The 22,328-nt window shown below is 56.1% G+C and overlaps 2 protein-coding genes across 4 annotated transcripts; one reads left to right on the top strand and one right to left on the bottom strand.

The window, feature by feature from the left end:
• Positions 1 to 10: 10 nt before the first annotated feature.
• On the top strand, positions 11 to 9,599 carry INO80E (INO80 complex subunit E). 3 transcript variants are annotated; one of them, XM_030924310.1, is made up of 8 exons: positions 25 to 193; positions 350 to 420; positions 608 to 660; positions 4,548 to 4,626; positions 4,719 to 4,830; positions 5,210 to 5,326; positions 8,373 to 8,462; positions 9,028 to 9,599. In XM_030924310.1, exons 1-7 carry the CDS (start codon positions 113 to 115, stop codon positions 8,439 to 8,441), a joined length of 582 nt encoding a protein of 193 aa, XP_030780170.1. In that variant the 5' UTR covers positions 25 to 112; the 3' UTR covers positions 8,442 to 8,462; positions 9,028 to 9,599. The 3 variants fall into 3 exon arrangements, with proteins under 3 accessions (XP_010385823.1, XP_010385833.1, XP_030780170.1); XM_010387521.2 differs by lacking the exon at positions 8,373 to 8,462 and having other exon boundaries at positions 11 to 193; positions 9,028 to 9,598; XM_010387531.2 differs by lacking the exons at positions 5,210 to 5,326; positions 8,373 to 8,462 and having other exon boundaries at positions 18 to 193.
• On the bottom strand, positions 9,321 to 14,073 carry DOC2A (double C2 domain alpha). Its single transcript, XM_030924309.1, has 10 exons — positions 13,735 to 14,073; positions 13,249 to 13,328; positions 12,978 to 13,052; positions 12,774 to 12,883; positions 10,981 to 11,107; positions 10,838 to 10,897; positions 10,592 to 10,755; positions 10,403 to 10,484; positions 10,220 to 10,316; positions 9,321 to 10,138 (listed from the first exon to the last, which is right to left on the bottom strand). Exons 1-10 carry the CDS (start codon positions 14,045 to 14,047, stop codon positions 9,993 to 9,995), a joined length of 1,254 nt encoding a protein of 417 aa, XP_030780169.1. The 5' UTR covers positions 14,048 to 14,073; the 3' UTR covers positions 9,321 to 9,992.
• Between the last annotated feature and the right edge of the window lie 8,255 nt (positions 14,074 to 22,328).

Below are 22,328 nucleotides of genomic sequence, written 5' to 3'. Positions count from 1 at the left end.
GTCCCGGCGGCATAGCCTTGCAGAGTCTCCGGAAGTGGAGGCGTGAGCGACGGGGCAGCGCCTGCTTGGGGTAGCGGGACTGCAGAAGCTGGGCGCCACTGCCGGGCCGGTCATGAACGGGCCGGCGGACGGCGAAGTGGACTACAAAAAGAAATACCGGAATCTGAAACGGAAGCTCAAGTTCCTCATCTACGTGAGTGCTGCCGCGGGAAGGCTATAGAGGGGGGAGGCCTGGCGCGGACAAAATCTCAGTTTACCCAGGTGTAAAGTGGGTGGGGCGAGCGGCTGCCGGTTCCGGGGCCCTTCACGGAGGACCATTGGCCCAGCGCACCGCTTGTCCGTGATACAGGAGCACGAGTGCTTCCAGGAGGAGCTGAGGAAAGCGCAAAGGAAATTACTGAAGGTGTCCCGGGACAAGAGGTGAGGCACGTTGCAGGGGCGGAGGGCGATGTGGTTCCTAGGCAATCTGCATTCGGACCCCATCCCCGAGTAAGGCCCCAAGTGCATGGGCTCTTTCAAGGATCCGATGGGCCTGCTGGGAGGGTCGGGGCCCAGGGGGACATTGCTGCGCTGGAGAAATCACTGTCCATCTCTCCTCTCTCCTCAGTTTCCTCCTAGACCGACTTCTGCAGTACGAGAACGTGGATGAAGACTCTTCGGGTGAGCAAGGTCTTGAAAAATTGGTGGAGGGCGTGGTTCCTGGCACTTAGCAAGCTTCCTGGGCCCCTGCCTTTTAGGCAGTGGCAGCTGATGCAGCCCCCAGTGGTCCTTAAGCCTAGTTGCTTGCCTTTCACCTCCACCGTTCTTTTATTCAGGCACTTACTGAGCACCTATTGTGTTTCAGGCACTGTGCTTGGCACAGGGGATACAGCAGAGGCAGAGACAGGCAAAGCCCTTGGTCTCTTGTAATTTATATTTTAGTTGGGAAGAATGAGTAAATGAAGACAATACACTAGAATTTTAGGTCATAGTAAGGACTTGAAGGTAATGAAAGCAGTTACGTGGTAATGATTATAGTAGAACAGGGGTTGATGAATTGTTTCTGCAAAGGGCCAGATGGTAAGTAAGCTTTCTGCAACATACAATCTTTGAAGCACCTACTGAACTTTGCCATTGTCGTAGCAGCCATACCCCATAGGCAAATGAATGAGTATGGCTATGTTTCCATAAAACTTTATAGGTACTGAAATTTGAATTTCGTATTATTTCCATACGAAAAATTTTTCTTTAGTTTTTTTTCTTTTTTTTTTTTTTTCCAAACATTTAAAAGCTTAAAAGCCATTCTTGGCCGGGCACGATGGCTCACGCCTGTAATCCCAGCACTTTGGTAGGCCGAAGTGGGTGGATCACAAGGTCGAGAGTTCAAGACCAGCCTGACCAACATGGTGAAACCCCGTCTCTACTAAAGATACAAAAATTAGCTGGGTGTGGTGGCGTGCGCCTGTAATCCCAGCTACTGGGGAGGCTGAGGCAGGAGAATCATTTGAACCCTGGAGGCAGAGGTTGCAGTGAGCCGAGATCACCGCCACTGCATTCCACAGGGCAAGACTCCGTCTCAAAAAAAGAAAAAAAAAGCCATTCTTAGCTTACAGGCAGCAGGCAACGTCTGAATAGAGTACTCAAGAAAGGCATTTCACGGAGTAACGTTTGAGTTGGGACCAGATAATAAACCAGCCTTCCATCCTGGGCAAGATAATGAGACTCCATCTCAATTAAACAACAAAAAAAGCCATGTATAGTGGTGTATACATGTGGTCCCAGCTACTTGGGAGGCAGAACCCGGAGGATCCCTTGCGTGAAAGGTCAAGGCTGCAGCGAGTCATGACAGCACCGCTGGGCTCCAGCCTGGGTGACAGCAAGACTGTCTCAAAAAAAAACAAAGAAACCCCATCCTGGCTAACGCGGTGAAACCCCATCTCTACTAAAAATACAAAAAATTAGCCGGGCATGGCAGCAGACACCTGTAGTCCCAACTACTGGGGAGGCTGAGGCAGGAGAATGGGCTTGGACCTGGGAGGCGGAGCTTGCAGTGAGCTGAGATTGCGCCACTGCACTCCAGCCTGGGCAACCAAGCGAGACTCCGTCCAAAAAAAAAAAAAAAAAAAAATCTTGTGAAGAAGTGAGCTGGAGCTCCCAGCAGAATAATAAATGCGGCTACCCTGAGGTAAGAACAGGCCAGGCTTGGTTGAAAAGCAGAGGGATGAAAAAGAGAGAACACTGTTTTCATCCCTTTATTTGAATATCGTCTGCAGTTAACTATATTCTCCATCATAACCGGAGCCCCACATGCATACCTACAAAGCAAAGTTTAATGAAACATTTTTAAGATCACTGTATCCGGCCGGGCGCGGTGGCTCAAGCCTGTAATCCCAGCACTTTGGGAGGCCGAGACGGGCGGATCACTAGGTCAGGAGATCGAGACCATCCTGGCTAACAGTGAAACCCCGTCTCTACTAAAAATACAAAAACTAGCCGGGCGAGGTGGCGGGCGCCTGTAGTCCCAGCTACTCGGGAGGCTGAGGCGGGAGAATGGCGCAAACCCGGGAGGCGGAGTTTGCAGTGAGCTGAGATCCGGCCACTGCACTCCAGTCCGGGCGACAGAGCGAGACTCCGCCTCAAAAAAAAAAAAAAAAAAAAAAAAAAGATCACTGTATCCAATTCATCCTGATACTTTTTAGATTGCTTTTTTTCCCTTCTTTTAGTGCTGGTTGCACATCAGTAAATTGATTTCATGACTCACTAATGGATTGAGACCCACAGTTTGAAAAAACCCTAAGGTGAGCATTTGTGGGCCTCTTCCTGGGTGGGGCCCTCATAAGCCATGTCATGTAGAATCACCTCTCTCCAAGGTGCCTTTAAACATTGGTCTGAGGCAGGGATCGGCATGTAGTAGCCAGCCACGTTTTGGGACATACTGTTTTGTCAGAACGCATGATACCCATTCGCTTGCTATTATAGGAGGATTGTAGATAAGGTCAGGGAAATAGGGGCTTACTCAGGTAGGTCATAGTAGGAGGTTTGGCTTTTATTGTAGCCTCTCATCCCCTGCCTCTCCCTTCCCTAGGGTCTTCCAGTTAACATCCTGTTTGAGGGGAATTCAGGGCAGGAGGTGGGAGAGGACCCAGCATGTTCATGGCTAGAGTGGGTTGCATCTGAGGAGCAAAGGCCAGCAATATCAGCCCCACTCCTGTCATGGAGGCCCACACCCTGGCCAGGGAGACACGTGCAAATGACGCTTTTCAGCACAGTGTGAGCGCAGCCATGATGAGTAAGAGTAGAGGGTTCCAGGAGAGCCTGCAGTTAATTGGGCTTGAGGGATTCTGGAAGACTTCCCAGAGGCAGTGGCATTTGATCTGCTTCTTAAAGGGTCTTTTTGAGCAGAGACATTGCTAATGGCTTCTATAGGTGTGTCAGTCATTTGTTCCATGAAAGATGGCTCTTCTAGGCAGAGGCACTGAACTAGGAAATACCTTTCTTTTTTGACGAAATAGGTCAGTGTGCTGTAAAGAATACAGTTACGTTAGTTGATCGGAAAGGTGTGTTGAAGCCAGATTAAGCAGCACCATGAATTCGTGCAGGTAGTAGGGGATGTCATCAAGAAGGATGTGGACCAGGTTTGTTTTAGCTCACTGTGGGGTTGAGGGTGGACAGTGGATGGCAGGGTGATGTGAGGCTGCTTAGCAGGTGATTTTGACATGCTGGTGGCCTGACCTGTGTTAGTTGCCGTGGGGAGCAGTGGATGAAGGGGAGGACTTCAGGGGTGGATGAACAGGACGCTGGTTATGGGGAGTGGGGCAGAGGCATGAGCTGAAGACAGCTTAGCTCAGAGGCAAGGAACCAGTGGCATCAAATAGCCAAGGAGTCAGAGTCTCAGCCTCCCACCTTACTTTCTGAGCCTCGGTGACCTCATGTGACAAGTGGAGGTGCTGCCCTTCCCATCCTTCCTTGGATCTGATGACAAGGAGAGGTGGTGAGTGGGAAGGAGCCCAGCACCCTGGCCATGCGTGGCAGGTGTGTTACGGAGGAATCAGAGCGGGAGGGGCGCTGGGGAGGCTGGAGAGGCTGTGGGCCTCCCTGGGACAGCTCAGGTGTGTGGTGCATGTGCGTGCCCACTAGCTGGTGAGTCAGAATCCCCCCCGGGAGCCCTTCTGTTGGGTTTTTGGTTTGTTTTGTTTTTTTGAGGCAGGGTCTTGCTCTGTCACCCGGGCTAGTGTGCAGTGTTACAATCACAGCTCACTGCAGCCTCAATCTCCAGGCAATTCTCCTGCCTCAGCCTCCTGAGTAGCTGGGACTACAGGCACACGCCACCATGCTCGGATAATTGCTTTTGTTTTTAATAGAGATGAGGTCTCGCTAGGTTGTCCAGGCTGCTCTTGAACTCCTGGCCTCAAGCGATCTGGCCACCTCACCCTCTCACAGTGCTGGGATTCCGGGCATGAGCCCCGCACCTGGTCCTCCGGTGCCCTTCTGTAGTGTGGAGGAGGTTATACCCTTCTGGGATGGACTGGGATCCCCCCACCCCCACTGACCATCTGTCCCCGTCACAGACTCAGATGCCACTGCATCATCAGATAACAGCGAGACCGAGGGGACACCCAAGTTGTCTGACACACCGGCCCCTAAGAGGTGAGAAGAAGATGCATTCCTCTCGCTGGGGAGGGTCAGGTGGGGCGCCTGGGCTCCTAGCCACCTCTGACGCCGCCCTGTCCTTTCTCCAGGAAGAGAAGCCCTCCGCTGGGGGGGGCCCCCTCTCCCTCCAGCCTCTCCCTGCCTCCTTCAACAGGGTTTCCCCTTCAGGCCTCCGGGGTCCCCTCCCCATACCTGAGCTCGGTGAGTTGGGGTCAGGGGTGGGAAGTGGTGAACTAATATGCCTGGGAGTAAGGTGGGCGTCGTTTGGGCAGAAGGGCTGGGCTTCCGGGCAAGGCCTGCCCAACTTTGGGGACATCTGTCTGGGTGTGGCCCAAGTGTCCCGTGGAGGGTGTGAGTGGGGGCTGCCCCCTTCTCTCTGGTATAGGAATGGGGCCAGGCGTGACTGAGGAGACCAAAGCCCAGGACAGCATCCTGCTGGCCCTTCTGTGTTCGGGAGCCCCGGGAGCCGCACTCATCACCATCTCTTTTGTTTTTCCATCTTCCTCCTGTTTGCATTTCTTTCCCCACCCTCACCCCGGTCCACTCCGCCTCCCATCTCCATCCCCGCTCCCGCCCGCAGCTGGCCTCCCCCCGCTACCCCCCATTCCCTTCTGACTACCTGGCCCTGCAGCTGCCTGAGCCCAGCCCCTTGAGGCCCAAGCGGGAGAAACGGCCCCGCCTGCCCCGGAAACTCAAGGTACCCTGACGTGGGGGCGCTAGGGAGGGGCAGGACGGCAGGAGGACAGCCACCTGAGGGAGGCTCAAGGCGGGGGCCTGTCAGAGAATCATGAATGATTTGGGGACCCAGTCAGCACTTAGCACTGAGGGGTGGATCAGAGAAATCTCGGCTCACAGGCTTGTATGGAGACAAATCAGGGCAGAACCAGCCTTGGGGGACCTGGCGTGCGGATGCCAGGGGTCCCACCCTTTCACGGCTGCAGTGTAACGAGGCCAGGCTCATTTTCCCGGGGGGGGGGGGGGCGTGTTTTGTGATGCCAGGTAGCCCCAGACCAGGGCAGGATTACTGGATCTAGTCAAGACTGCCTATTAGAAACCACGTGGCCTTCAGCAAGTCTTTGTTACCCTCTAGGCCTCCTAGCCTTGGCACCTATAAGGCTAGTGGTCCTACTCGATATGACCAGCAAGCGCCCCTGGAGCACCTCCTGTTACACGGCAGTGCACAAAGCAGACCAGTGCCTGCCCTCACAGAGCTCACATTCTAGCAAGATAGGTAGAAAACATACTAGAAAAATAGGTACTTGTGGAGAAGAACAGTGAGGTCCAGAGCACGGGGACGCCGAGGGGACGAGGCTGACACTTAGGGCCCAACAGTCTGGAATGTTCTTTGAGCAGAGACTTACAGGAAGTGGCAGCAAACTGTGTGGCTCCTGGGCAGTGTTTCTTGTCAGGCAGAGACCCTGGGAGGGTGTGAGCTGGGCTTGTTCGAGGGTCTGGAAGGAGTCCGTGTCGGGAAGGAAAGTAAGCAGGGAAGTGGGTCCTGGAGCAGGTCAGAGGGGAGCTCCTGAGGCGCCAGTGTGCAGGATTCGCTGTGAATGAAGCCTTGGAGAAGGCAGTTCCCTGGCGGGGCACAGGTTGCAAGCATGAAGCAGGAGTGATCTAATTGCATCTTAACAAAATTGCAGACACTGGTGGTCAGAGAACAGACTGGGTGGGCGGTGGGGTGAGTTGGGATGGGAGTGAGGAGGCCACCGCGGTAAACCAGGCCGAGGGCAGAGGGTCCAGAGGGGGCTGCAGACCCATTTCGGAGAATGAGGGAGTTCCTGGAGGACCCTGTGTGGGCTGTGCGGGAGAGAGGCCAGGATGCCTCCAGGGCTTTAGTCTGAGCAAGAGTGAAGTCTCCGTCCCTCGAGATGGGAGGGCTGTGGGAGCACAGGCTTGGAGGGAAGCTGAGTCTGGCCGCGGATGTGTCAGGTGCCACCTGGAAAGGAAGCTAGACAGCAGCCCGTGAGGGGCTGTGCGTTTGGAAGCCACCAGGCTGGTGGTAGATGCGAGCCTTGGGAGAGATGGGGATGGGCTGAGGGGCAAAGCGGAATGGGGACCAGCTGGGTGGCTCCCAGGGTTCTAGAGCCAGAAGCAGAATGAGAGGCCGCATTTGCGGTGGTCTGGAGTACAGGATCTGGAGCTTCAATCCCAACTCTGCCATTTTCTCCATGGGACCTTGGCCCTGTGAGGCTTCACCTCTTGAGCCTGAGTAGCAGAGGTGACAGTACTGGCCCTGGTCCTTAGCAGGGGGGTGGCGGGCAGGGTGGGGAGTGGCGCAGCATTGAGGGGCACTTGGAAGCTTTTTGGCCGGGTGCTTGAGTCCTGAAGCGGAGTTGTGTCTGGGAGCAAAGTTCTAGACATTCTGGAGAGAAGATTTGGGAGGGCGGCCCACGTCCATAGCTGTCGGGGGAGGTGGGGAGAAGCCAGGAAAGGCCTCAGCGAGGAGAACGTGTGAGCCCAGGGTAAGTGGATTTGGATATTCCTGGCTGAAGTCATGGTGGGAAGGGAGCCAGGGCCACAGTGAAAGCACTCTCTGGGCCAGAGCAGGAGTGGTAAAAAATTGACAAGAAGAACCAGGTGGGGCGGCATCATGGAAGGCCTGGACACTGGCCTGAAGTGGGAGTTTGTCTGTTACTGTCAGGGGAGCGAGGAGATGGAAGGAAGGGAGTCCAAGCAGAGAAGGAATAACTGAAGATAGAAGCAGGTTGGTTCTGTCAGGCCTGAGTCAGACTTGGCCGACTTTGAATCCCAGCTCTTCCAGTACTCACCATGCGACCTCAGCGTGTCATTTCACGCTTGGAGCCACAACTCTCTTTCTCTGTTCAGTGGCGTCCTTGTGTGGAGAATGTGAGTGAAGGGATGAAAATCGCTTGGCCCACGCCTGGCCCCTAGTAAGCCACACAGAAACGTGAGCCACTGCCAGTCAGGCTGAGAGGATGCCACTGAGGAAGTCCAGGCCAGGGTGGGACATGCTGCGCACAGTGGGGAAGGAGAGGGGGTGGCCAGAGAAGGGGATAGTGCTTTCCAGTCATACACACGTCTGCTCCCGTGTGTACATGTGGGGGCCTGGTGCAGGGTGCGGGGGTGCTGTTCAGAGTTGGACCCCCTGTCTGTCACCCATCCTACCAGCCTCCTATACCCTGAGGCCTGACCCACCCTGGCCCCCACGCCACCCCAGCAGCAGAGATGAGGGTGAGGGCTCCTTAGGAAGCAGAGAGGAGGCCACAGGGCCAAATGTGACACTCAGAAGGGCCACTGGAGACCACACATGGCGTTTCCTGCCAGCCCACCCAGCATCTAGCCCAGGGCCAGACTGGACACTGCCACTGCCCCGCAGGACCCAGCGGGCCTGTGCCTCAGGACCTCCATGTCCACACCAGGTTCAGCCTCCTCCGCTGGCACGTGACCTCTCCCCGCTCCCCAGTGTCCTGGGGCTGGGAGGGCATTAACAGAAACCACCTGGCACATAGCCTGTGCCCAGTTTGTGCCCACAGACAAAGCATGGGGACCGCGGAGGAGACCCACAGAGCTCTCTGGGGAGGGTTTGTGAGGATCTGGCAGCCGAGGGTGCTGAAGGGTTGGGCAGGGCAGAGGCCACTTCCCAGCCTCAGAGAACAAAGCAGGACTTCTGACAAATAGAGCAGGATGCCCAGGTGGAGGGGCCGCCTGTCATCCGGCAGGCAGCACTCCCGTCCCGAGGCCCTGAGTGGCGCGGTGACGCGCTCAGGTCTGTGTTTTAGAGCGCGTGCTCTGGCTGCAGTGCGGAGGAGCTGGATCTGGGAGAGGCTGCAGGCAGGGAGTCCAGTTAGGAGGCTGGGACCGCAGCCCAGGTGAGCTGAGAGGAGGGCTGGGCCTAGGTCACGGCTGCGGGGATACCGAGGAGGGGCCCATCCAAGACATAATAGAAGCTTCTGGGGGGCAGAGAAGCCACCGGGGCTCTTGGCTCAGGCAGCCTGCAATACTCTGCCGAACCAGTGAGTTCCGCAGAAGAGGGAGAGGAGGAGGAGGGAGAGGAAGCCAGTGGCGGCAGGTGGCACCTTTGGGGCCCAGTGGCAGGCAGGCAAGCACTCCAGGCTGACTCCGCCTCTGGCTTAACCCCTGGCTCAGGGCAGCCCAGGCACCTCCCTGGAGAGGGCAGGGCCAGACCTTTCCCTCCCGGTTACCTGTGAGGCACCCCATCCCCTCATCTCACCTCCATCACCACCCCCAGGCACTTGCTGGTTTGAGGCTCTCGAGGGGCTGGGAGCGGGCAGGCCCTGAGTCCAGCATAGGTTGGCCTGGCTGTGCCCAGGGCCCCTTCCCCATCCCCAGAGCTGCCCTGGGGGGCAGGGCCTGGTCTCCTGAGGCCCCAGTGCCTCCCTGACTAGCCCCCCTGTGTTTCTTCTCCTGCTGCAGATGGCGGTGGGGCCCCCTGACTGCCCTGTGGGAGGACCGCTGACCTTCCCTGGCCGGGGTTCTGGGGCTGGGGTCGGGACAGCCCTGACCCCCCTCCCACCCCCCAAGATGCCCCCCCCGACGATCCTGAGCACGGTCCCTCGGCAGATGTTCAGCGACACAGGTAGCGGGGATGATGCCCTGGATGGGGACGATGACCTGGTGATCGACATCCCGGAGTGACCGCGACATCATGCCATGCCCACCACAGCCCTGCCCAGCACCCTCCCCGTGCCAGCACACACGAGCCCAGCTTCCTCGGAGGTGTTTATTGACGCCCAGCTGCCATGCTCCGGCCACTGACACAACCAGAAAAGGCGTAAACATGCACGGGTGTCCCCCAGGAGGGTGGCAAGGGCCCTGCCTTCAAACTCTGGCCCCCTCCAGGAGACAGGTATTTAAACGAGTGGCCGGGAGCATCTGCCACCTTCTGGGGAGGCAGAGACCCTGCGATGGCCACCCCTTTAAAAGGGCAGCTGTACAGGGCTAGGTTTTTGCAGTGAAGTTTCTGTATTAAAGGAGTGGCTCTGGGTGTGTTTTTTGTCCTTTTCTCTTTTTGTGAGGCATTCTCCTCTGAACCTCCCCTAATCCGACCTCCTCCCTGTGGGGGGAGAGGGACGGGGCAGCGTGGAGAGGCAGGAGCGTGGGAGCCTGGGGCCGGGCTCTGAGCACTGCCCGGGTGTGCAGAGGAGGGGGGCTTTGCATATTTGCAGGGACTAGCGAGTCAGGCAGGAGGTTTGCATATGTGAATATAGAACTCCACAGCCCCTCACGAGCAGACAGACCCAGGTCACGGAGATTCACAGAAATAAGACAGGTAGTGCAGGGTGGGGGCAGCCCACCCCATGTAAACGTGCAACACACTCGTGCGAAGGTTGGGTACTGCACCTGGCCCAATGGGCCTGTGCCAGGACACTGCTGTCCACTCAGGCTGAGGACACAGCCCCGGCCGCAGGGGGCAGCTCGCTGGTCAGGGTGTGCCAGCGCTCCAGGGCCGCGTCCGGCTGCTGCAGGCAGTCACTCCAGTGCTTCCGAGCCTCGCCTCGGGCACCTGACCCCAGGGACACGCCACCTGGGGGAGCAAGTGGCAGGGTCAGGGCCACCTCCCTGCCACTCACCCTCCCTCAGCACCCTCAGCCAGCTCCTCCCTCACCGATGAAGTCATTGGATTTGCCAATGTCATAGTCCCAGACGGTGACTTCCAGGGTCTTGGTGGCCAAAGTGGAGAGCTCTATCTCGTAGAAAAACTCCTGAGAACAAGGCCAGCCACCCATTCGTGAGCCGGCTCCCCAGCCCCTCCCTGGCCTCCCTCTGCATCCCGTCCCCACCCGGGTACCTCGTTAAATTCTGGGTTGAGAGTCTTCTTCTTCACGCATGTCTTATGCTTGGATTTCTTGTCCACATCAGGCCTCAGGTACCTAGAGGTGGGGTAGAGGGAGAGGAACTGAGGGGTCAGGGACAGGCCAGGCCCAACTCGGGCCAGGGCAGGCTCTCTGGGGAGGAGAGGGTCAGGGTGAGGGCTCACGTCTTGACGTAGGGATCCGAGTAACCGTTGACGTCCATGGCAGCCAGATGGGCGCAGCGCAAGATGCCTACCAGCAGTCCCCGGCGCCGCGAGCTGTAGCTGAGACTCAGCAGGATGCGGCCGCGCTCCTCCAGCAGCCCCGGCCCCTGCTCTGCCTGCTCCAACTGAGGGGCATGGACGCAGGGTCAGCCTGGGCCCCTGCTGCCTCCCACCCACATGCATCCCCATCCCTGTGAGATGCCTCACCTCCTTCAGGTAACAGGAGATGCCCCTCAGCGCAGCCGACATGGAAGAGGGGGACGCCAGCTGAGGGGGCAAAGAGAAGGTTCTGGAAGCCTGGCCTCCCCAGGGTTCCCTCCCCTGGCGCCCCTGCAGCCCCCTGCACACACCGGGACCTGGCGCTCGAGGCAGATGTTAAAATGTTTCTTCTGCGAAGGCTTCAGGCGGCGGAGGGGCACGCGGATCTCCCCAATAAACTCATTGTGACTCAGCTTGTCCTCATCACAGACGGCAATCCTGGTGGGGAACTGCAGTGTCAGGGTCCCTGGGGTACCTGAGCCCCATTCTGGGGTGTAGGAAGGGCCTTGAACCAGCCCAGCTCTGTCCTACACACTACGTCTCATCTGGAAGACAGGCTGGCACTTGAGAAGGACAAGCGGATTTGCCCATTCCTCTGTCCCTCCCTGTGCAGCCAACCGGCTGTCCCTGGTCCATCAGAACGTGCTCGGCCATTGTGGGAAGCCCTCAGAAATCTTGGAGCACCCCGATCACTGCCTCCATTCAGGGCCTGGGGGCAGGAGCCAAACACCACAGTGGATGTGGCCATAGACACAGGCCGTGAGAGCCTTGGACAGCCAGACGAGGACCCCATGGCTCCTCGGGAACCCCCGTCCTTTTCCTGCATGCAGCAGAGAGCCAGCCCCACAGGGACTCACTAAGAAATGATTGCTCTCCGGCCACCTGTCCTCCTGCAGCCCCTGTCCTGCCTCTGCAGTGACCCACTACCAGGTTGGGCATCTGTGGCATGGAGGATGGGCAGATCCCAACCCTGCAACTTCTGAGCCACCTGTGTGACCTTGGCCAAGTCACTTGATCACCCTACGCCTCAATTCCTATCTGTAAATGGAGATGGTCAAGGGAAAGAAAGAAATGTGAACATACTAAGCCCAGGCTGGGCCCTGGTGAGCGCTGATTTTTAGGTCTCATTCTGGTTTTGGCCTCTTGGCCTCCCCTCCATTCCACCCGCACACCTGACACCAAGGTGGCCTCCCTGCCACACAGCCCTGACCATCAGGGAAGGTCCCAAATGCAAATCCAAGCACAAAGGCAGAGGTCTCTCCAGAGCCTGGGTCTCGCTGCCCGCTACCTGACTTGAGGGAATACTCTCCTCATATCTCCATCTCCTGGGATGACAGAGCAAGTTCCCTGTCCCTGAAGACTTCACTCTTTAAGAGATTTTAGGGGAACTCAAGGCACGGAAGGGGCAGACCAAAGCTGCAGAGGTCTGACTTCAGCCAAGGGCTCTGAGAAGGAGTCTCGGCAACCCAGGAACGCTTTTGGGAGGGGCCAGAGCTTGGACTGAGCCTCAAGTGAGCGGAATTTAGGCTGGCAGGAAGGAGCTCTCCAGATAGAAAACAAGAAGATAAGTTCAGGAGTTGTGGAACTGGCCAGTTGGAAGAAGGGAGTCCTCTGTTTGAGGGCCAGGAGATATTTTTGTTTTTGAGACAGAGTCTCCCTCTATCATCCAGACTGGAGTGCAGTGGTGCAATCTCGGCTCACTGCAACCTCTGTCTCCTGGGTTCAAGCGATCCTCCTGCCTCAGCCTCCCAAGTAGCTGGGATTTACAGGCACATGCCACCATGCCCAGCTAATTTTTGTATTTTTAGTACAGACGGGGTTTCACCAAGTTGGCCAGTCTGGTCTCAAACTCCTGACCTCAAGTGATCCACCCACCTTGGCCTCCCAAAGTGCTGGGATTACAGGTGTGGCAGGAGAGATTGGGGGGCAAGAATGGCAGGGAAATATTTTGGCCTGCTGCCAAAGGGGCTAGGGAGCTGCTGATGGTTCTTGAGCATCAGAGAGGTACAGGCTTAATGGGACATAGATCAACCAACCAGCAGTTACAATGTCAGCTGTCCCTGAGCTGCTGCTGGACCTGGGTGGTGGGGAGGGGGGCCCTCACCTGAGCACCTTGTGCGTGATGTCATCATCCGTGATCCCGCTGTACGTCAGGTCCTCATTCCACACGGGATTCAGTGTGTTCCTCTGAGTCTTCGTTTTTAGCTTATTAGCCTGGGGTGTGGGGATGAAAGGTTCTCAATACCTGTCCTCCAGCCCCACGGGCTGGAGGCACGGGCTGGGCCGAGCAGGGCGAGGAGGCTGTTACCTTACAGGCTCCAGGCAGCAGGTGCAGCTTGACATAGGGGTCGGCGAGGCCATTGAAATCCATGGGCTTGAGGCCCTGGAGAGGAGGGCAGGGGAGAGGGCTGGAGGCTCCCGGCACCTTTCTCCCTCTTGTAGAGCTGGACCCTGGAGGAGCCCAGAAGGGGGTTGCAAGGGCAGGAGGAAGGAGCAGGCCTGGGAAGGGAAGGAGGAATGGGCCCCCTCTGGGGCCTGCACGCAAACCGGCCCGGGCTGGGGCAGCAGGGAGTGCCCACCTTGGCCCTGAGGATGCTACAATGCAGAGTGCAGGAGGCCCGGTCATAGAGAAGGTCAAACTCCAGCATGCCCAGGGCGGCTGGAAAGAGAGGAAAGGCAGCATGGGTCGGTTTGGAGACAGGTGTGTGTGAGAGGCCAGCAGGTGGGCACTGGCTGTGTCTCTCTCTCTCTCTTGCCAGCCGGCGAGTGTGAGTGCAAGAGGCTGAGTGGGCCCATGCGTGTGTGCGTCTGGGTCCCTGGCTCGGCCGCAACTGGGGCTGTGTGGGTGGTGGAGTGTCTCAGCAGAAATACTGAATATTGAGCCTTGCTGAAGCTGTAATCTCCACACCGACTGCAGCTGTGGCAGCCATCCCTGCCACCCCCCCACCACCACTGCCCTCCTCTCCTACCTACATGCACAGCCAGCAGGGCCCGTCCCCCTCCCCCTGCACGGCAAGCCTGGAGACCCCCACCAGCACATGGGGCCTCCAAGCTCCCAGACTCACTGGCATCATCCGAGTCATAGCTGTCCACTTCCGCACCATCCTCAGGCGTGGTGGCCCCAAGGAGGGCTGCAGGGGGGGCCAGAGCCAGGGGGGCCAGATGGGTGGGGGCCTCCCCGCCGCCCCCGCCGCCCCCTTCAGGTCCTGGTCCCCGGCGGGGGAAGTAGTCAGAGATCTGGCGGATAGGCCGGATGGGCCCGGGGCACACGTTGATGGCCATGTGCTCCTGGATGTTGATGGTCATGCGGTCGCCCCTGCGGCCCCTCATGCAGCACCCCTGGCTGGGAGAGGGCGTGTGAGCCAGTGAGCCCATCATACCTAGCCATTCTGGCTGAGGGCCAGGCGACAGCCTCCTCGGTCTGCAGGGCCCTCACTAGCCTCCCTTCCTAGGTGTCGAGGGAGAGGGTGGCCTGTGCCAGCCGATGGCAGGCAGGAGGCCTGGGCCCTGCAGACCCCACGCTGGCTCCACAGGGGCTGGGCTGCCAACCCACTCCCCGCAGAAGTCGAAGTTGCACCACCCCGTCCTCATCCACCCACCTCCAGGTTGTCCCTGTATCATCTTGCCAGCTCCTTCCTCTCCTCCCGGGCTCCCCTCTGCTCCTGAGCCTGCCTGTTCCCCATGGGACCCTGCAGAGCCCCGCCTCTGTTTCTCGTAGGCTCTGTCCTCCTCTGCACCAGGCGCTGGTCTAGTCAAGGTGTCACCCAACCCTCTAGGCTCCCACTGCCCACTGTCCCTTCATTCAGCCCCAGGACCTGTCTGCCTGCCTGGTTCCCCCGCTCGCTCACCACAGCCCCCGGTGGAGACCCCAGCCTCAGATGTCACCCCTGGCTCCCCAGGGGAGCCAGAAATTGCAGCCGCAGGAGAGCCGAACACCCCCGTAGCGCACACAGGCTGGCACTCTCCCCCGCACTCTCACGCCCCCGGCCTGCCCAGCCCCGTGCACCTGCCTCTGCCTCCAACAGGTGCCCAGACAATGAGGGGACGGCGGGCGCAGGCTGGGCGGCGGCGGCCGGCTAGAAGAGCGCGGAGTCCGGCTGTGCGAGCCGAGAGGGAGGGAGCGCCGAGAAAGTGCGGGGAGGAGGGGGTGAGCGAGGTGGAGGCGAGGATGCAGCCGGCGCCGGCAGCGGGGTGGGGGTGGGGGGGCGGGGAGGGGCGCCGGGGCTGGGGAGGGGGCGGGATCTCGGACTCCCACCCGGGGCCCGCTCGGGAGCGCACGCGAGCGCACACACAGGCACGTGTGCTCGCGCGCGCACACTTACGCAGGGGCACGCGGGCCGGAACACACAGTTGTGCACACATCCAGCCGGGCACCCCCGCGCGCACACGCCCGTGCCCACGTGTGCACGCTCACACCCTTGCACACCCCCAGGCGCGCGCTGGCACACTTACCCGGAGAACTTCGCACGCACACGCACTCGCAAACACGCGGGCTCCCTGCGCCACCAGGAAGCAGCCGCCAGAATCGCCGGGTGTTCCCCAACTACTCCTGGGAGACCCGGGCCCCCGCCCCCGCCAGCGCGTGCGGCCACTACTCCTCCTTCCCTCCCGGGTCCCCAGGGCCGGACCACCGGCCTCGTCGTCATGGCGACACCGGCTCATCTCCCCCCAACCTCGCGCGTCTTCACGCCCCTCCCCCGCAGGGAGCTGGGGCTTCCGTCCTCCCCTCCCCATGTCTCTAGGGACCCAGAGGCGGACAGGAGCAGGGGGTCTGATCCGCCTGCTGTCGCCAGCCGGGGATCTCGGGGTCCCCAGAGCCGGGCTGGGGAGCCTCACGATCTGATGGAGGAGGCAGAGGTCTGACGCTGCGGCTTCCCGCACGCCTCCTCCCTTTGGCCATTCAGGCCTCTCTCCTTGTGGCCCAACCCAACTCCCAGGGGCCCATGTCCCCTTACCAGGGACGGCATCTCCTTTAGGAACCACCCTCCCTCACCTTTCCCCCTGCCATCTCCAGTTCTGCCCCGCAGGTGGGAAGGGGCGTCGGGGCTTGGCTCTGAAGGCTCCCGAGCCCTGCGTTCGTTCCCCATGGGCTGCCATTTCTCACCCAAACCCTGCCACCCCCAAGCCGCGCCCCTGCCCTGCCCTGCGCCTGCCGCGAAGTGTCAGCCCACCCCTGGCTTTCCGTCTTCACTCACCTGTGCCCCAAACTTACCATCCTGAAAACAGGAAAGGGCTTATCACCCCCGCTGCCCACCACTGACTCACCCAACCGTTTCCTGCAGTTCCTGGGACACACCTAGACGGCTCAGGCCTAAGGATCTTGGCTCACATGCGCTCCTCTACCTGGGACCGGCGTTTCCTTAGGGAGTCACCCTGGGTACCCTCTTCCTAGGAACCTTCCTGGGGCATCCCACACTGCCCCTCAGCTCCAGCGCCGTCAGGACTCCGCTCAGCACCGTTTTGCCAGTGCCTCCCCCACCAGCAGGGAGTTCCACGGGAGCGGCTGATTCATCTGGGAGTCCCTGGTGTCCCAAACTGGGCCTGGCACGAAGTTGGCATCTCTAAGTGCTGTTATTTAAAAGAGAAATATGGTTGCACGACAAAGTGAACATACCGAACACCACCTAATCTTACCCTTAAAAATGGTGAAGATGGTACATATCGATGTGTGTATTTCACTGCAATTTTTTTTTTTCTAAGTCAGAGAAATCGGGTCCAGCCTGGTGGCAGATGCCTGTAATCCCAGCTCCTCCAGGGACTGCCACGAGAGGATCACTTGAGTGAAGCCAGCCTGGGCAACACGGTGAGACACAGTCTCTTAAAAATAAAAAAAAAGAATAAAATAAAAAGTAAGAGAAATGTAAAGTCAACAACACTGAGGGGGTGAGGCACTGTGGCTCACACCTATAATCCCAACGCTTTGGGAGGCCGAGGCGGGTGGATCACCTGAGGTCAGGAGTTTGAGACCAGCCTGGCCAACATGGTGAAACCCCATCTCTGCTAAAAATACAAAAAATTAGCCAAGCGTGGTGGCGTGTGCCTTGGGAGACTGAGGCAGGAAGATCACTTGAACCCGGGAGGTAGAGGTTGCAGTGAGCTGAGATCATACCACTGCACTCCAACCTGGGCTGTAAGAGCAAAACTCAGTCTCAAAACAAACAAACAAAAACCCCTGAGAAATCACTTATTACCCGTAAAATGGGCAAAATCAAAGTGTCTGGGCCGGTGGTGGTGGCTCACACCTGCAATCCCAGCACTTTGGGAGGCTGAGGTGGCTGATCCCTTGAGCTTAGAAGTTCAAGACCAGCCTGGGCAACATGGTGAGGCCCTGTCTCTACAAAAAAAAAAAAAAAAAAAAAAAGCCAGGCATAGTGGTGTGTGCCTGTGGTCCCAGCTACTGAAGAGGCTGAGGTGGGAGGATCTCTCCTTTTTTTTTTTTTTTTTTTTTTTTGAGATGGAGTCTTGCTCTGTTGCCCAGGCTGGAGTGCAGTGGCACGATCTCGGCTCACTGCAAGCTCCACCCCCCGGGTTCACACCGTTCTCCTGCCTCAGCCTCCCAAGTAGCTGAGACTACAGGTGCCCGCCACCATGCCCGGCTAATTTTTTTGTATTTTTAGTAGAGATGGGGTTTCACCTTGTTAGCCAGGATGGTCTTGATCTCCTGACCTCGTGATGATGGGAGGATCTCTTGAGACCAGGAGGTCAAGGCTGTAGTAAGCTATAATCACTCCACTGCACTCCAGCCTGGGTAACAGTGAGACCCTGTCTCAAAAAAAAAAAAAAGTGTGTATATATATATATACATATACACACACACACACACACACACACACACATATCCTTAGACCCAGAAATTCCACTTTTAGAATTTTATCTTATAGATATGCTGAACCATGAGCCAAATAATAGAAGTTCAAATTCTTTTTTTTTTTTTTTTTTGAGACAGAGTTTCGCCCTTGTTGCCCAGGCTGGAGTGCAATGGCGCAATCTTGGCTCACCGCAACCTCTACCTCCCGGGTTCAAGCAGTTCTCCTACCTCAGCTTCCCAAGTAGCTGGGATTACAGGGGCGCGCCACCACACCTGGCTAAAGTTTTGTGTTTTAAGTAGAGACAGCATTTCACCATCTTGGCCACACTTGTCTTGAACTCCTGACCTCATGATCCATCTGCTTCAGCCTCCCAAAGTCCTGGGATTACAGCCGTGAGCCACCGCGCCCTGCCAAGAAGTTCGAGATTCTTAAATGTAACATGTTCCAGAAGATTGGAAACAACTGAGATACCCAGAAGTAGAAGACCAGTTAAATCAGTCATGATGTAATTCCATACAGTGAAATAGTGTGCAGCCACAAGCGGCTATTTGGCTCTTGTTTAGAATCATCTTTTTTTTTTTAAACATACAAGTTCTTCGAGGTCTCACTACTTTGCTCAAGCTGGTCTAAAATTCCTGGACTCAAGTAATCCTCCCGCCTCGGCCTCCCAAAGTCCTGGGATTACAGGCGTGAGCCACTGTGCCTGGCCCTAGAATCATTTCACAGTTTCATTTTAACTTAGAAAAGCAAAGTGCAGGCTGGGCGCGGTGGCTCACACCTGTAATCCCAGCACTTTGGGAGGCCGAAGCAGGTGGATCACGAAGTCAGGAGATCAAGACCATCCTGGCTTAACACGGTGAAACCCCATCTCTACTAAAAATACAAAAAATTAGCCGGGCATGGCAGCAGGCGCCTGTAGTCCCAGCTACTTGGGAGGCTGAGGCAAGAGAATGGCGTGAACCCGGGAAGCGGAGCTTGCAGTGAGCCGAGATCATACCACTGCACTCCAGCCTGGGCGACAGAGCAAGACTCCATCTCAGAAGAAAAGAGAAAAAAGAAATCAAAAAAGAAAAGCAAGTGCAGAGAAGCATGGTTGGAATACTGCCGTTTGAGAGGGAAAGAGTTTAGCCGTGTTTGCTTAGTTGTTCATATATTGTTTCTGGAGGCCTGCACAAGAAAATGGTAACTGTGTCTCTTGACAAGCTGAGTGAAAATATAAAAATAATAAAAAATAATAATAAATACACAAAAGAAAACATAACTATGGTGACCTCTGGGGAGACAGGGCAGGAAGAGGAAAGACTTACTTTTTTTTTTTTTTTTTTTTTTTTTTTTGAGACGGAGTCTAGTTCTGTCGCCCAGGCTGGAGTGCAGTGGCCGGATCTCCACTCACTGCAAGCTCCGCCTCCCGGGTTCACGCCATTCTCCTGCCTCAGCCTCCCGAATAGCTGGGACTACAGGCACCCGCCACCTCGCCCGGCTAGTTTTTTGTATTTTTTAGTAGAGACGGGGTTTCACCGTGTTAGCCAGGATGGTCTCGATCTCCTGACCTCCTGATCCGCCCGTCTTGGCCTCCCAAAGTGCTGGGATTACAGGCTTGAGCCACCGCGCCTGGCAAGACTTACTTTTCAATGTACATCGTTTTGTATCTTTTGAATTTTGTGCCACATGCATAGGTTACCTGTTCCAAAGAATACATTAAAATAATAAATTTTGGTATCTGTTTGTTTGTTTGTTTTGAAACAGAATCTCGCTCTGTTGCCCAGGCTGGAGTGCAATTGCTCGATTGCGGCTCACCGCAACCTCCGCCTCCCGGGTTCAAGTGATTCTCCCATGTCAGCCTCCTGAGTAGCTGGGATTACAGGCACCCACCATCATGCCCGGCTAGTTTTTTTGTATTTTTGTAGAGACAGGGTTTCACCATGTTGGCCAGGTTGGTCTCGAACTCCTGACCTCAGGTGATCTGCCTGCCTTGGCCTCCCAAATTGCTGGGATTATAGGCATGAGCCACTGCGCCTGGCCAAATTTTGGTCTTTTCTTTTCTTTATTTATTTTTCTTTTTTTTTCTTTTTTTGTTTTTGAGACAGGGTCTCACTCTGTTGCCCAGGCTGGAGTGCAGTGGCAAGATCATAGCTCACAACAGCTTTGAACACTTCAACTCAGTTGATCCTCCCACTTTAGCCTCCCAAGTAGCTGGGACTATAGGTATGCACCACCACGCCTGGCTAATCTGTCTTTATTTTTTATTTTTTTGTAGAGATGGGTCTCACTATGGTGCCCAGGCTGGTTTCAAACTCCTGGCCTCAAGCCATCCTCCTACCTCGGCCTCCCAAAGTGCTGGGATTACAGGTGTGAGCCACAGATCGTGCCCAGAAAAATAATATATTTCTTTCTTTCTTTTTTTTTGACAGAGTCTCGCTCTGTTGCCCAGGCTGGAATGCAGTGGCATGATCTTGGCTCACAGCAACTTCCACCTCCCAGGTTTAAGCCTCAGCCTCCCAAGTAGCAGGGATTACAGGTACACACCACCATGCCTGGCTAATTTTTGTATTTTTAGTGGAGATGGGGTTTCACCATGTTGGCCAGGCTGGTCTTGAATTCCTGACCTCAAGTGATCTGCCCACCTTGGCCTCCCAAAGTGCTGGGATTACAGGAGTGAGCCACCACACCAGGCCAATATTTCTAAAGTAAAGGCAACCATTAGGTTTCCTTTGTGGCTCTCCAGGATAAGAAAGGAGGCAGGACTAAGGGAGATGCTGTGCAGTGTGACAATCGGTGAGTTTAGCAAGAGGGTGTCCATGACCTGGGCGCAGGGGGCCTGCAGTGAAGGGAGGGGGACACTCTGGCCAAGGAGCCTGCTGAGTCCTGTCTCCTGTGCTCTCTTCCCACGGTGCTTGCTCAACCCCAGCCCTGCCTGCCTCCAGAAGAACTTGCTGAAGGCAGGTGAGGATGAGGCTGGAGTTCAAGCCAATTTCAGAGGAAAATGATGGACAGTTGAGCCCTGCTTTGTCCAGAGTGGGGAGGCTTTTGCACCAGTCACCCAGTCATTCAGTAAATATTGACTGAATATCGACTATAGATTGTGGGATACAACCAGGACCAAGGTCAATGAGCTGTGACTTCACAGCCTCATAGGGAAGACAGACAAATATACAGACAACCCTCATCCAGGGAAACTGACGTGGGGACAGGGGATGGTCAGAAAGCCATGGGAACTCAGGGTCCTATGAGGCAGGAGGAAACAAAGATTAACACCTTACTTCCCAGAAGAGGAGCTATCTCAGCTGAAACCTGAAGGATGAGGAGGAGTTAGCCAGGTCAAGCATGGGGGCAAGTGTATTCCAGGCAGAGGTGTGTGCCAAGGCTGGGAGGCAGTCCAGAGCATGGCATATTCAGAAATCATTCTACCAGCCTGGTCAACATGAAGAAACCCTGTCTAAAAAAAAAAATTAACCAGGAGTGGTCGCACGCACCTATAGTCTCAGCTACTCGGGAGGCCGAGGCAGGAGGATTGCTTGAGCCCAGGAGTGTGAGGCTTCAGTGAGCAGAGATCAAGCCATTATACTCCAGCCTGAGTGACAGAGTGAGACCCTGCCTCAAAAAAAAAAAAAAAAAAAAAAAAAAGAGAAAAAGAAAGAAAAAAATCATTCTACCAAGAAGACGCCTGCACTGTGTGTTTATTGCAGCACTATTCATAATAGCAAACACACAGAATCAACCTAGGTGCCCACCAACAGTGGACTGGATAAAGAAACTGTGATACGTATATGCCATGGAATAGTATGCAGCCACAAAAAAGATGAAATTATATCCCTTGCAGCAACATGGATGCAGCTGGAGGCCATTATCCTACCTGAATTAATGCAGAAACAGAAAATCAAATACCACATGTTATCGTAAGTGGGAGCTAAACATTGGGTACCTATGGACATAAAGATGAGAATAATAGACACTGGGGACTCCTAAAAAGGGGAGGGAGGGAAAAGGTCGAAAAACTACCTATTGCTGGCACAGTGGCTCACGCCTGTAATCCCAGCACTTCAGGAGGCCGAGGTGGGAGAATTGCTTGAGGCCAGGAGTTCGAGACCAGCCTGGCCAACATGGCGAAACCCCATCTCTACTAAAAATACAAAAATAATTAGGTGGGCTTGGTGGCACGCATCTGTAATTCCAGCTACTCAGAAGGCTGAGGCACAAGAATCGCTTGAACCTGGGAGGCAGAGGTTGCAATGAGCTGAGATCACGCCACTGCACTCCAGCCTGGGCAACAGAGTGAAACTCCATCTCGGAAGAAAAAAAAAAAAGAAAATTGAGGCTGGGTGCTATAATCCCAGCACTTTGGGAGTCCAAGGCAGGAGGATCTCTTGAGCCCCGGAGTTCAAGACCAGCCTGGGCAACATAGTGAAATCCTATTTCTACCAAAAATACAAAAACAAAAAAAGGCCGGGCGCGGTGGCTCAAGCCTGTAATCCCAGCACTTTGGGAGGCCGAGACGGGCGGATCACGAGCTCAGGAGATTGAGACCATCCTGGCTAACATGGTGAAACCCCGTCTCTACCAAAAAAAACTACAAAAAACTAGCCGGGCGAGGTGGCGGGCGCCTGTAGTCCCAGCTACTCCGGAGGCTGAGGCAGGAGAATGGCGTGAACCCGGGAGGTGGAGCTTGCAGTGAACCGAGATCGCACCACTGCACTCCAGCCTGGGTGACAGAGCAAGACTCTGTCTCAAAAAAAAAAAAAAAAAAAATTAGTTGGGCGTGGTGACTTGATCATGCAGTCCCAGCTACTTGGGAGGCTGAGGTGAAAGGATCGCTTGAGCCTGGGAGGTCGATGCTGCACTGCACTGAGCTA

Source organism: Rhinopithecus roxellana, chromosome 20 (assembly GCF_007565055.1).
Source record: "Rhinopithecus roxellana isolate Shanxi Qingling chromosome 20, ASM756505v1, whole genome shotgun sequence".
NCBI lineage: Eukaryota > Metazoa > Chordata > Mammalia > Primates > Cercopithecidae > Rhinopithecus > Rhinopithecus roxellana.
The sequence above is the reverse complement of the archived record's forward strand: the minus strand, read 5'-3'. Positions and strand labels throughout refer to the sequence as shown.

Excerpts from the sequence above, each read along its gene's own strand:
- INO80E (XM_010387521.2), top strand. The coding sequence starts at position 113 with ATGAACGGGCCGGCGGACGGCGAAGTGGACTACAAAAAGAAATACCGG. Across the intron at positions 421-607 it reads AAGGTGTCCCGGGACAAGAG|TTTCCTCCTAGACCGACTTC; the intron begins GTGAGGCACGTT and ends CTCTCTCCTCAG. Across the intron at positions 5,327-9,027 it reads GCCTGCCCCGGAAACTCAAG|ATGGCGGTGGGGCCCCCTGA; the intron begins GTACCCTGACGT and ends CTCCTGCTGCAG.
- DOC2A (XM_030924309.1), bottom strand. The coding sequence starts at position 14,047 with ATGATGGGCTCACTGGCTCACACGCCCTCTCCCAGCCAGGGGTGCTGC. Across the intron at positions 13,329-13,734 it reads CTATGACTCGGATGATGCCA|CCGCCCTGGGCATGCTGGAG; the intron begins GTGAGTCTGGGA and ends CTCTCTTTCCAG. Across the intron at positions 13,053-13,248 it reads GTAGCATCCTCAGGGCCAAG|GGCCTCAAGCCCATGGATTT; the intron begins GTGGGCACTCCC and ends CCTCCTCTCCAG.